At 48.9% G+C, this 11,395-nt stretch overlaps 2 protein-coding genes across 2 annotated transcripts in view; one reads left to right on the forward strand and one right to left on the reverse strand.

Annotated features, from left to right (window-relative positions):
- Elp1 (elongator acetyltransferase complex subunit 1) overlaps window positions 1-1,507 on the forward strand; it is a 50,838-nt gene extending 49,331 nt beyond the window's left edge. The window contains 1 exon segment of the mRNA XM_040738137.1: window positions 780-1,507. Coding sequence (XP_040594071.1) covers window positions 780-847 — 68 coding nt within the window. The 3' untranslated portion in view covers window positions 848-1,507.
- Window positions 1,508-8,130: 6,623 nt separating this feature from the next.
- Actl7a (actin like 7A) lies at window positions 8,131-9,659 on the reverse strand. Its single transcript, XM_005076495.4, has one exon. The coding sequence runs from the start codon at window positions 9,580-9,582 to the stop codon at window positions 8,260-8,262; it is 1,323 nt and encodes a 440-aa protein (XP_005076552.1). The 5' UTR covers window positions 9,583-9,659; the 3' UTR covers window positions 8,131-8,259.
- Window positions 9,660-11,395: the final 1,736 nt, after the last annotated feature.

The raw sequence follows: 11,395 nt of genomic DNA on the forward strand, positions 1-11,395 counted from the left end.
TGGTTTTTTGAGACAAGGTTTCTTTGTGTAACTTTGGTTGTTCTGGAACTCACAAAACAAGCTGGCCTCAAATTCAGAGAGATCCGTCTGCCTCCACCTCTCACGCGCTGGGATTAAAGGTGTTCGTCACCACCTGGCCCCTTATATACACTTTTGTCGTGGCTGAGCTTCCTATATATGATTCCTAGTCAGATAAGAGACTTCTAAAGTCTGAAGGAAGAAATGCCTAAGTTTGAGGTTATAAAGACAGGATTTCCACCTGAAACTACTTCCTGCTTTTTAAAACAGTTTTGCTGGCTATCCTGTTCTTAGACTCTGTTACACTTTCTGTCATCCACTTGACTTGTTACATACTGCCATGTTTATTTTATTCTTAAAGTTGAGAAAATGTTTGCACATAGTAAATATAGATCTTAGATGTACAATTTGACAATTTTTTTAAAACCTACACTGTAGTACTGGAGAGACGGTGTGGGGATTAAGAGCACTTGTTCTTACAGAGGATCGGGGTTAGCTTCAGAACAGTCCCCTGGGACTCAGTACACTCTCTAAAACATTCGCATACATAAAACACATCTAAAAATTAAAAAACAAGAATCTACCCCTTCCCCTCCCTATTCAAATACAGATTCTTCTTGTGCTCTGAGTCACCTAATGAAGATGCTTGAAGCCTGACGCCCTCCCCCTTCTCTGGGCTGGCCTCCAGGCTGTGCCTGCTCTGACCCTGTGGCTGTGGGGCAGCAGGCACATTATCACTTCCCTTCTCCTCTCGCTTTCAGACGCCGGGGTTTACGTTCCACCAAGGATTGACCAGAGAAGCCCGTGGAAGCTGAGCCTGCTGGACTGACCGCCCTGGAGGAAGGCACCACTGGGAGCACCGTTTGCCCTCTCACTCCTCCTCCTCGTGCTTGTAGCTCCTGTCCTCAGAGGCCTGCTGTGGAAAACTGGGGTAGAGGTCCACCTTGCCCTGCCCACAGCTGCTACGTGCCCCCCCACTTTAGCTAGCACTGGGCAGTCTGGTATTTATGTTGGGTGTACAGCGTAGGTACTGTCAGACTTCGTTTTAGCCAGCACATCACCGTTTTGTTTGTTTTTTAATTGCTGTTTTTAGCTGGGCATGGTGAAGCATGCCTATAATCCCAGCAACTGCAAGTTCAAAACCACTCAGAACAACCCAACTTGCTGTTATATTTAGTGCTAGTTGAGAAATGGTTACTAGAGAAAAAACAATCAAGAACTTGATTCTCATTCCCAGATCCAGGCCTACTTTCTGTTGCAAGGACAACTCTCATCATTGATTTCATCCTCAGTTCCTGTTTTTATAGGGAATGATGTTTCATTCTACCTCAAAAAAAAAAAAGTGGAATCACGTTTCTAAGTTGTTTTGCATTGCTGACATAGTGTATTGTGTGAAAATGGACTCTTAGTGCTGCCAGCTTTAGTCAGATGTGAGTGCATAGCTGGCATCTTTTTACCCAACTCAAGGCTGAATAAAAAGTTAAATGTGTTTGGGGACTGGAGAGTTGACTCAGTAGTTAAGTTAATTATTGCTCTTGCAGAGGACCTTGGTTTGATTCCCAGCACCCACATGGTGACTCACAACAATCTGTAACTCCAGTTCCGGGGGGTCTAATGCCCTCTTCTGACCTCAGTGGGCACTGGGCAAGCACACAGTAAATACACATACATGCAGACAAAATGCTCACACATACAAAATAAATACTTAAAAACACTTTTTTGATTAAATATGTCATTCAACCAGGTTATGTGCTACCAGCTTTAATTGGGCTAAGCCTCCTTTTGGCACTTTGAATGAAAATGGCCCCCATAGGCTCCTAGGGAGAGGCAGTGTCAGGAGAGGCCGTGTTGGAGGAGGTGTGTCACTGGGGATAGGCTTTGAGGTTCAGATGCTCGTCAGGCCCAGTGTCTCTGTCTGCTGATCTTGATGGAGAGCTCTCAGCTCCTCCCCAGTACCGTGTCCGCCTGCCTCCATGCTTCCCACCACGATGGCAGTGAACCAAACCTGAACTCCAAATGGGTCCCAGTTAAATGCTTTTCTTCATAAGAGTAGCTGTGGTCCAGTGTCTCTTCACAGCAGCGGAACCCTAACTGAGACGCTCTTCCAGCTGCACAGTTGCGGGACTGTTTTATTACCGGTGTATTTCTGCTAGAGCGCCATCACTGCGAGGGTGGGATGGATTGAAATTTGTTGCCATGTGCTCTGCACTTCAGTCAGGGACAGACAGCAGGCGTGGTGTGGTAGCAGGGTTGGGGCTATTCTTTGTTCTCCAGACACTGCCTCTGTTACTAAATTGTTTTTGTCAGTGTCCAGGCAGACTTGCTTACTTTCTGCGTGGTGTTTAACTGACCTGTTTCATTCTGTTTTCAAAGACTTTTAGAAGAATGAGGTTATTCTCTTTCTTTCTTTCTCCTTTTTTTTTTTTTTTTTTTTTTGGTCAAGTGGAGAAATAGATCAATTTATTTAATAAGAGGCTTTTTTAAATGAGGCTTTTTTTAAATGAATTTTAGTTCTCATCCCCTTCTACTGAAATTCTTTTTCTTCCCAAGTAGCCTCTCTCTTATTTTCACGTATTTTCACGTTTACTCGGGGTTGCTTGTGTGAGCAAATATGGATTGCTAGTTACTGGAACATAGGCAGTTTTTTGTAGGCATACCACCTAGGAAAATAATATTCCTCCCCAATGAACTAACCCTTAAGTACAGTTAAAAAATCTCTCCTGTGCACCAGGCCATGGTGCACACGCCTGTAGTCCCAGCACTTGGGAGGCAGAGGCAGGCGGACTCTGAATTTGAGACCAGCCTGGTTTATAAAGTAAGTTCTTGGATAGCCAGCACTGTTTCACAGAGAAACCCTGTCTGAACCAACCCCCCCCCCGAAAAAGAAATCTGCTTTTCATACCAGAACCAGGCCTTCATTACTGTGTAAACTAACAGAATGCTACTTTTGACCCCCCACAGTATATAGATTACCCAAAACTGTAATTGAAGATTTACCTAAGTATTTGCTATATAATTAAACTTTTCTGTTTATTTTTTAATGTCTCACTGAATAGAAAAAGAAGACAATATACAGTGCTTTGGAGGGATCTACTTTTTGACTTGCCCCATAATGGGTGGTTTGCTACAATTAGATTCAGTTTCTAAAGACTATGAGTACTTTGTAATGATTCTGTGGCAGGGATCAGTGAACCCAGTAATTTACTTGTGTGACACCATGCTGGGATGCTCTTATTTTGGATAATGGTGAAGAATCCATGCCAGCAGACCAGAAGTGGAGGTAAACGTGCCTGCTGACAGTGATGTACATTTTCACAGATGCTCAGTTTCTTTTATGTTACAGCAGCCAAGTGTGGTAGTGCATGCCTTTAATCCTAGCACTCAGGAGGCCAGGGCACTGCCGTCTTTGAGTTCAAGGTCAGCCTGGTCTACATAATGAGTTCCAGGACAGTTATTTAGAGAAACCCTATCTCAAACACACACACAAAAAACATGTACTACAGCAACAGGAATTAATTTGTACAATTGTGGTCACTCTTGTCTGTGCAGGATTAAATGTTGCTCGTTGTGCGATTAAGTAGGCGTAGGCGGCCTTCTGTGTTGAAGGCTGAGACATGGAGGGACTTGCATGGTATACAAGGGAAGTGAGAGCTAACTTTGGGGAAAGCTGTTGAGCTTAGAAACTACGTATGTAGCTCCTCCCAGATTTAGGGTCTATCTCAGAGCAAATTCATACCACAATAAGCTAAAAATCTTGGTATCACTGGCTTGTGTTGAGTAAGGTTTATTGTCTCGCCTGTTGGATCATGTAGCTTTTGTTCAGGGCTGCAGGCATCAACAGGTAGCTTGCAGAAAGACATCTTCCTCAATCAGTAGACTTCACACTCACACATCCTAAAATCTGGAGGTATTGAGGAATTTTCTTTTTGGGTTTTTTTTTTTTTTGACACTTCTCTGTAGCTTTGGAGTCTGTCCTGGAACTCACTCTGTAGACTAGGCTGCCTCAAACTCACAGAAATCCGCTTGTCTCTGCCTCCTGAGTGCTGGGTAAAGGTGTGCACTGCCACTGCCTGGCAGAATTTTCATTTTTATTTTGTGGTGCTGGGCATTGGTTCCTTCAGGGCCATGTACGTGTAGATCAAGTTAGCTACACTCCCAGCCCTAATGCTTTTTTTATATCTTTATGAGTGTGTCTGGTATAACTTGGCACTTCTACACAATTCAAATAATTTTTGATTCTTTTTTTTTTTTTTTTTTTTTTTTTGGTTTTACGAGACAGGGTTTCTCTGTATTGTTTTGGAGGCTGTCAGTCCAGCCCGGCCTTGAACTCACAGAGATCCGCCTGCCTCTGCCTCCCGAGTGCTGGGATTAAAGGCGTGCGCCACCACCGCCCGGCCAATTTTTGATTCTTTATGCGCATGTGTGCACTCACAAACACTCACTTACTTTGAAAAACTTGTCCCCTTTATGCCTGAAGAGCATGTGACACTCACAGCGCAGTCAAGCTGGTCTTGAACATTTTGCAGGCCTCCAACCTCTCTGCCCTTGAATTCTGGGACTAGCATGCCCTACCTGCCCAGCGCAAGGGCATTTAGGGAAACAGAAAACAGAAACCTAGAAGTTCTTAGTAATTCAAGGTGACTGAAGTGGGAAAGCAGTCGGGTTTTCCCCTCGTCCTAGTTACTGCTCTGTTGCAGTGGAAAGACTCCTTGACTGAGCCAGCTCTTAGAGAAGCAAGCATTTTGTTGGGAGCTTGCTTACGTTCAGAGAGTTGTCCACCACGGTTACGCTGGGGAGCATGGCTGTGGGCAGCACATGGCACTGCAAACGCAGCTGAGCGCTTTACATCACTGGGCTGGCACAGGCTCCCTCTCAGTGACGCTCCTCCTTCCACAGGGCCGCGATCCTGAGTCTCAAGAGTTTCATCCCGGTTACTAAGTGTTCAACGTACTGGCCTGTGGGGCCATTCTCACTGACACCGCTGCTCCTGCTTTGCCAGTCCATACGGCATAAGCCATGTGAGCCTTCAGCTGCTGCACCTGGGCACAAGGATGGAAATCTCCACCTTCTACCCGTGACCCTGGTGTTGTGGTGACCCCCCTCGTATGGTGGTGACCCCCCATCATAAAATCATTTTGTTGCTATTGCATAGCTGTAATTTTGCTGCTGTTGTGAATCGTAAATATCTGATATGCAGGATATCTGATATGTCACCGCCAAAGGGGTCACGGCCCACAGGCTGAGAACCATCGCTGAGGCGGCTGTACACCGCTCCCTTGCTGCAGTTTGGCAACACTGAATGGTGCGCTTGAGTCCCGAGCCCTTGTGTTCCCTGCGCACAAGCCCTTTGCTGTGCCCTGTGCCTGCCCCCCCTTTACTCTTTCTGGTTGACAACTTCAGCGGGCATCTTGGCAAAAAGGTGAGGGTGTGGGCTCTGAATCTACACACTCTAGTGTCTTTGGACACAGGAGCTTCACTGCCCTGAGTGCCTGGTATGACATTTAGGCAGGGTATCTTCACTTTCCCTGACTCTGCTCACTACATAGTTGTCCTGAGAGACATCATGACCATGGCAACTCTTACATATTTAATTGAGGGGGGCTGGCTTACAGTTCAGAGGTTCCGTCCATTATCATCACGGCGGGGAGCTTGGCGCACACAGGCAGACGTGCTGGAGCTGAGAGTCCTACATCGTGACTCAGACAGCAGGAAGTTGGCTGACACTGGATGGTAGTCTGAGCATAGGAAACTTCCGGGTATGCCCCCACAGTAACTCACTTCCTCCAATAAGGCCATAGCCACTCCAACAAGGCCACACTCATAATAGTGCCTCTTCCTTTGGGGGCCATTTTCTTTCAAATCACCACAATAGTACATATTTCCATCCCTGTTGTAACAAACTTGCTGTGTTACTCCCAGTTAGATGATGGCAGAAATACTATGTGCGAAGCCTGTCTTTTCTACTGGGACAGGTGGATCCAGTGAGAACTAACAGTGTATTGAGAAAGAATGCAGTTGCATCAGCTTTCCATTGACATTTTTGTGTTTAGGCCTGGAGCTTCCTGGAGACTCCCTTCAGAAAATGTCTCCCATCCCTCCCTCATCAAGACCCTTCTCCCTCTCGGGGGCTCATTGACTTGAGCTCATTAGCCCCTAGGGGTCCAAAGATAGAAGTGATTTATGACTGAAAAAAATTGCTTAATGAATTTGAGATCACTTATTCTAAGGGTTTATAGGTTTTACCAACGCTGAGTAAATCAACCTGAACTTGTCCCTTAGTGAGTACTCATGGATTGCTGTCAGAATAGTCTAGGAAATGTTGACTCTCCAGGGCAAGGCTTAGTCATCTTGCTGAACCATGGGCTCCGATGTCTTTCCACGATGCCCTCTCTGCCTCCCTGCTTCTGCTTTCTGGTGTCAGACATGCTGACCCACCATCTGGATCGAGGCTCTGACGTGTCAGGCTTTCTCTTTGAAGACATCTAGGCAGACCTGGAGTTGAGCAAATGGCTCTTGGAGAATGGTAGAGATGCCTGTTCTCTTGATGCTCAGCATGCAAGTGTGGCTAAGAACCCCAGTAAGACTTGAAGGCTCTTGTTTAAGAGCTGAAAGTCACGATGGTAGCTGTTGGGAATACTTCCTGGGGACCAGATCTTGACGCATGTATCAGCTTTCCATCAGCTGTGAGAGAAAGCCACTGATCAATATAGGGAAACTGGCTGGGGTGCCTGGTGTCCCCAGCCACTCTCCAGACCTGTGCTTGACACCGCCACCAATGGTTGCCATAACAGCAGCAACAGCTACTGCAGCCACCATCTTGGGGGCAGTGGCAGCCATGGTCCCCAGATGGTTCATTCCCTCTCCCATTTAAAATGTTTGTTCAACCAGCAGAAATAGACGCATGGTAATGACCACCACAGGTGGCTACCACACAGTCATGCACCTGAATGGACCAGGGCAGTGGTCTCACCTGGATCCCAGATACTGGGTTCACACCTGTGGCTAGCCTCTCGTTTAGGTCCTACACAGAAGTCACCCTAACCAGGCACGCCTCTGGGGTGACACACCAGATGATTTGATTTTGTTCCCTTTGGGGGCAGAGGTATCATTCCTCCAGGGCATTAGGAGTGATAAACCAAGAGGGGTTTCTAGAACCCTGGAATGTCTCTGATTGTGTACCCCCTAGAAGTCCCTTGGCCACCACGCTCCTCCCTGCTTCAAGGGGCTCTGAGACCCCCAGTGTGTCAAGGCCTCGTCTCTGGGGATCTTGCTAGGGGAATGTGGGGTACCCACCAGAGAGGACCACTTGGAAATGGATTCAAGCCAGAGCGCTTTATCAGCTGGCAGCTACACTGGGTTTTGGGCCCAGGTGTAGTCCTGAGCCTTTCTCGGGGTAAGCTTTTAGGCACAAAAACCACATCCTGTGTTGACACACCTCAAGCAAAAAACAGCCAGAAGGGAACTACAAAAGCTAAAAAAAGCAAGGTTAGTATACTTAGGGATGTTCCCAGAGCAATGGACTTGTGTCTATTAGGTCTTTGTTCTGGTTTTGGCAGGTGTTGCCGCCTGTGTGCTGGGCTCCAAGGCCTGAATGGTACTTTCACGGTGGCATCCATCAGTTGTGTTAGGGTCTGGGGGTATGATACACTCATAATATGGTAAGTCTTCAGCAGCCAGTCACCCTGGTGGCTTACAATGAACCAGTTTTGAGGCGTGACGGGAGTGAAAAGGGTAGTTTAAAACAGTGGAGGTTACTTTCACCAGCACATTCCAAGGGTTCCGCATTTGCTGTCAGACGTGAACTACAGTGCTGTTTTGTGGGAGACTGAACTTACTCAGCTCTCTTCTCTGAAGGATTATGAGTAGGGACCCCCTTGTGTGTGTCCTTTCCCATTTACTCTTAGCCTGTTTTTGTCACGTCTTTCCTTAAGCGTGTTTTAACGACAAATTAGTTCCTACAATGGAAAACACACAAGGGTAGTGTCAGAGCAAGTTTCTTCCGACGGAGCAGTCAGCACAGCACATGTCTGATCGCCTCGCACCCTCCCCACTCCCGGGCTTCTGCATCCGTGTGGCTCTTACCATGTCAGGAAATAGGCACGCTGCGAAGGGAAGGGGACACGAGGGGTCTTTTAATGCTACAGGAATGAAATGCTAGCTCAGTGCCATGTGTAGAAAGGTGCTCCCTCACGCAGTCACGCCGACACACCGTCACCACAGTGGTCATGCTGCTGCGTCAGCTCAGAAGCACCTTCTGTAGAGAAAGAAAGGCCCATGTTCCTCGTACTCAAAGCGGTGAACCCACAGTGGTTGGAACCCCTGGAGCGAGGCCAGGATAGAACCACCAGTCCACACTGCAGTGTCTCTCTCGGGCAGCACGTTTACCTGCGGGGTGTCGTTGGGACACATGCTGCTCAGCTCCTTCTGGAGACGGTTGGGGAACCCCCTGAGCATAGTGCTGCCCCCACAGAGCAGGATGTTCCCCATGAGGTCCCGCTTGAGGGCAATGTCACACTTGTTAAGGCAGGACACTGTCTGGGTGTGGAGACCCAGCTGCATGGATTTGATGAGGGACGGCTTGAAGAACATCTCTGAACAGAGGAACCTCTCCTGGCCCAGACGGATCTCTTTTCCATCAGGCAGAGTGTAATGGATCTCGTGTTCGTTGGGAGGGATTTTCTTCTCTTCAATGGGGTCCAGGGCCACAAAGCAGCATTTTGTCTTGATGTCTTCCACAATACCGCTCTGTTCCTCGGTGAAGTATTTTCCAGAGGTATTCATCAAATTCATCAAGTAGGCTGTCAGGTCAGATCCTGCATAGTCTAACCTCCCCGTGATGCTGGGCAAAGGATAGCCCTCATAGATGGGGACTACATAGGACACGCCATGGCCGACCTCCACCACCAGGCCGGAGGTGCGTCCATACGAGTACATGGACAGGCGGGACTGGTAAGCGATATGCATCGCGGGCGTGTTGAAGGTCTCAAACAGCATCTCGGCGTACTTCTCTCTGTTGGTGTGCGGACTCAGCGGGGGGTCCGAAACCAGGACTGCATGCTCCTCCGGGGCGATCTTCATCTCCTGTCGGAAGAGGTATTCCCAGATGTCCTGTACTGTGTCCCAGTCCACGATGATACCGTGGCGCAGGGGATTGACCAGCTTCAGATGTATCTCTGGGTTAAGGAGCTCATGCCCCACGAAGGTCTCTTTGCGATTGTCCCCAGTCTTGGCCGTCTCCATGTAGGGCTTGCCCACTGTTGTTGAGATCTTATGAGTGGGCTTTGGGAGGCCAGCAAAGCCACATTTACAGAAGCCGGTGCCAAGGTCCACAACCACCGCTTTGGTCACCTCTAACTTGGGCCTGTCTTTGGACACCGTTGACTTAGCAGGGTCTTCTGTCTCAGGACTGTCCCGTCGGACCCACACTGCCCTCTTTGCTGGGCCATCCTTGAGGGAGGCAGTCTGGAGGACCTGTGTCTGCATGGAGGCCTGGTCTCCAGCTTTCTTGACAGGCCCATCCCCTATGTCCGCTGCCTGTGAAGCCCACACACTGTCCAGAGACATTCTGCGCCCAGAAAGCTCCTGATCCTGCTGGCTACAAGGCCTGAAAGGCCCAAATCAGAGGACAGCTTAAGAATCTGCCGGACAGTGACATCACTGATTGTGACATAATCCAGTGGCCAGAGGCTGTGTAGATACTGGAGACCCTGTCAGGGTACTTTAAGAGAGATTATCTTTGACCTCCCCCCAAATTCGGTAGTAAATCTTGATCTGCTCATTAGGTTAACATTTGTGAGTGCTTGTGACTCGTGAGGCAGCTAGGAAGACCACAGTGAAGACGCAGCGACAGAGTCCTGCCCGTATCTGGTCTACATTCTAGCTGGTGTGTCCCAGGGTTAGGGTTAGGGATGCAGTAGGTGCAGAGGACTAACATGGCTGGGGGGCTGGAGGGGGAGGGTCAGTGCAGCAGTCAGTCAGCAGGAAGCAGCCAGGCCCAGCGGGTGGCCTGGGGTAGTATACAAGTTTACTGGGGCAACCAACACTCATTCACTAATGGACTGTCTGTGGCCATAAAAAAAAAAACAACCAGTTGAATCAGCACCGCAAAAATTGACCCTAATGCTGAATGGAAATAAGTGTGACTGTCCGCTCACAGAAGCTTGCTGACCTCAACTGAAGGCTGCAAGAAGACCAGCGTGACCAGGGGAAAGAGCCTGGAGATGTAGATGGGGCAGGTGGGAAAAGTAAGGCTGGCGGTGGGGGACAAACAGGTTGTGGGCTGCCGCAGGCGCCACAGAGATTTGAGCAAGTGCACTCCACCCTGAGTGAGTTCTCGACACTGCCGCGGTGACTGGCAGGCCCTCCTGCCTCGTTTTGAGGACCTAGGGGATGAGTAGTCACGGAGTAGTCACGATGAGTCAGTTCTGAACACAGACTTACACTCCTTCATTCGGGTGACGGTGTGCGTTGGAGTACGACCTTACCGAGTCCCACCAGGCGAGCAGTAGCGGCTTGGGTAGACAGCTTTCTCAAGGGTTCCCCGTAGAAGACAGCCTTCCTCCCCAGCACGTGCTGAGCACACACGTGGACACCTACCATGCCTGCCTGAGGCGGCGTGGCCATCTCTCTCTTCAGCTGGGCTACCGATCCACACCCACCACACTTAGTGCAGAGGTCTTTGCTTGGCCTTGAGTGACCTTTGAAGCATTATCATTCTTAAAATAAACTGCGCGCTCTTGAATTCTGAACCTCTCTCCACACTAAGTGCAGAGCCCAGCATCTAACCCATGTATGACTCATCTTAGACCTTACCCTCAGCTCTGTGCTGGGTGTGAGTCACTCTGGTGACCGGGTCCTTCCTTCATGGAGGCGGTGGCAGATCCTCTTGGGCTTAGATGTGAGAAGAAAAGGGTGAAATGCTGCTAGCTTTATTAGCAAATTCTCTGCCCCTTGTGTGGAACGAAAGGGGGCCAGGGACAGGCTCTTGAGCTTCAGGGGCTACAGGGGGACCTGATTAATTGGTATTGGGTGAACTTCTGTCACTCTTAAAAACTGTTTGCTCTTGAATTCTGAGCCTCCCTGCAGCTCTGAGAGATTCTGCAAATTAACATAGAAAGCACCTGACCCAAATTATCAGTGCCAAGGAGCAGAGGAGGAAAGGAATGAACTAAGCATCCCTGAATGGCCAGGCATGGACCTGTGAGAGGGAGGGAGCAGAGAGCACCGAGGCCCAGTGTGTGGGGTGGGGTTCTAGAGCTGCTGGTCCTTTGCCCTGTCCTGGAGCAAACCAGTTAGGAAGGTGCGCAGAGCGTGAAAAGAACAACCCTCTCCCCTCCCCCCATCTACATGGACCGTTCCTGGTGACATCACAAGCCTA

This window comes from Mesocricetus auratus, unplaced genomic scaffold (genome assembly GCF_017639785.1).
Source record: "Mesocricetus auratus isolate SY011 unplaced genomic scaffold, BCM_Maur_2.0 Super-Scaffold_6730, whole genome shotgun sequence".
In the NCBI taxonomy this organism is placed as follows: domain Eukaryota; kingdom Metazoa; phylum Chordata; class Mammalia; order Rodentia; family Cricetidae; genus Mesocricetus; species Mesocricetus auratus.

What these genes read in the sequence shown, in the direction of transcription:
- Actl7a (XM_005076495.4), bottom strand. Translation starts at nt 9,582, where the DNA reads ATGTCTCTGGACAGTGTGTGGGCTTCACAGGCAGCGGACATAGGGGAT.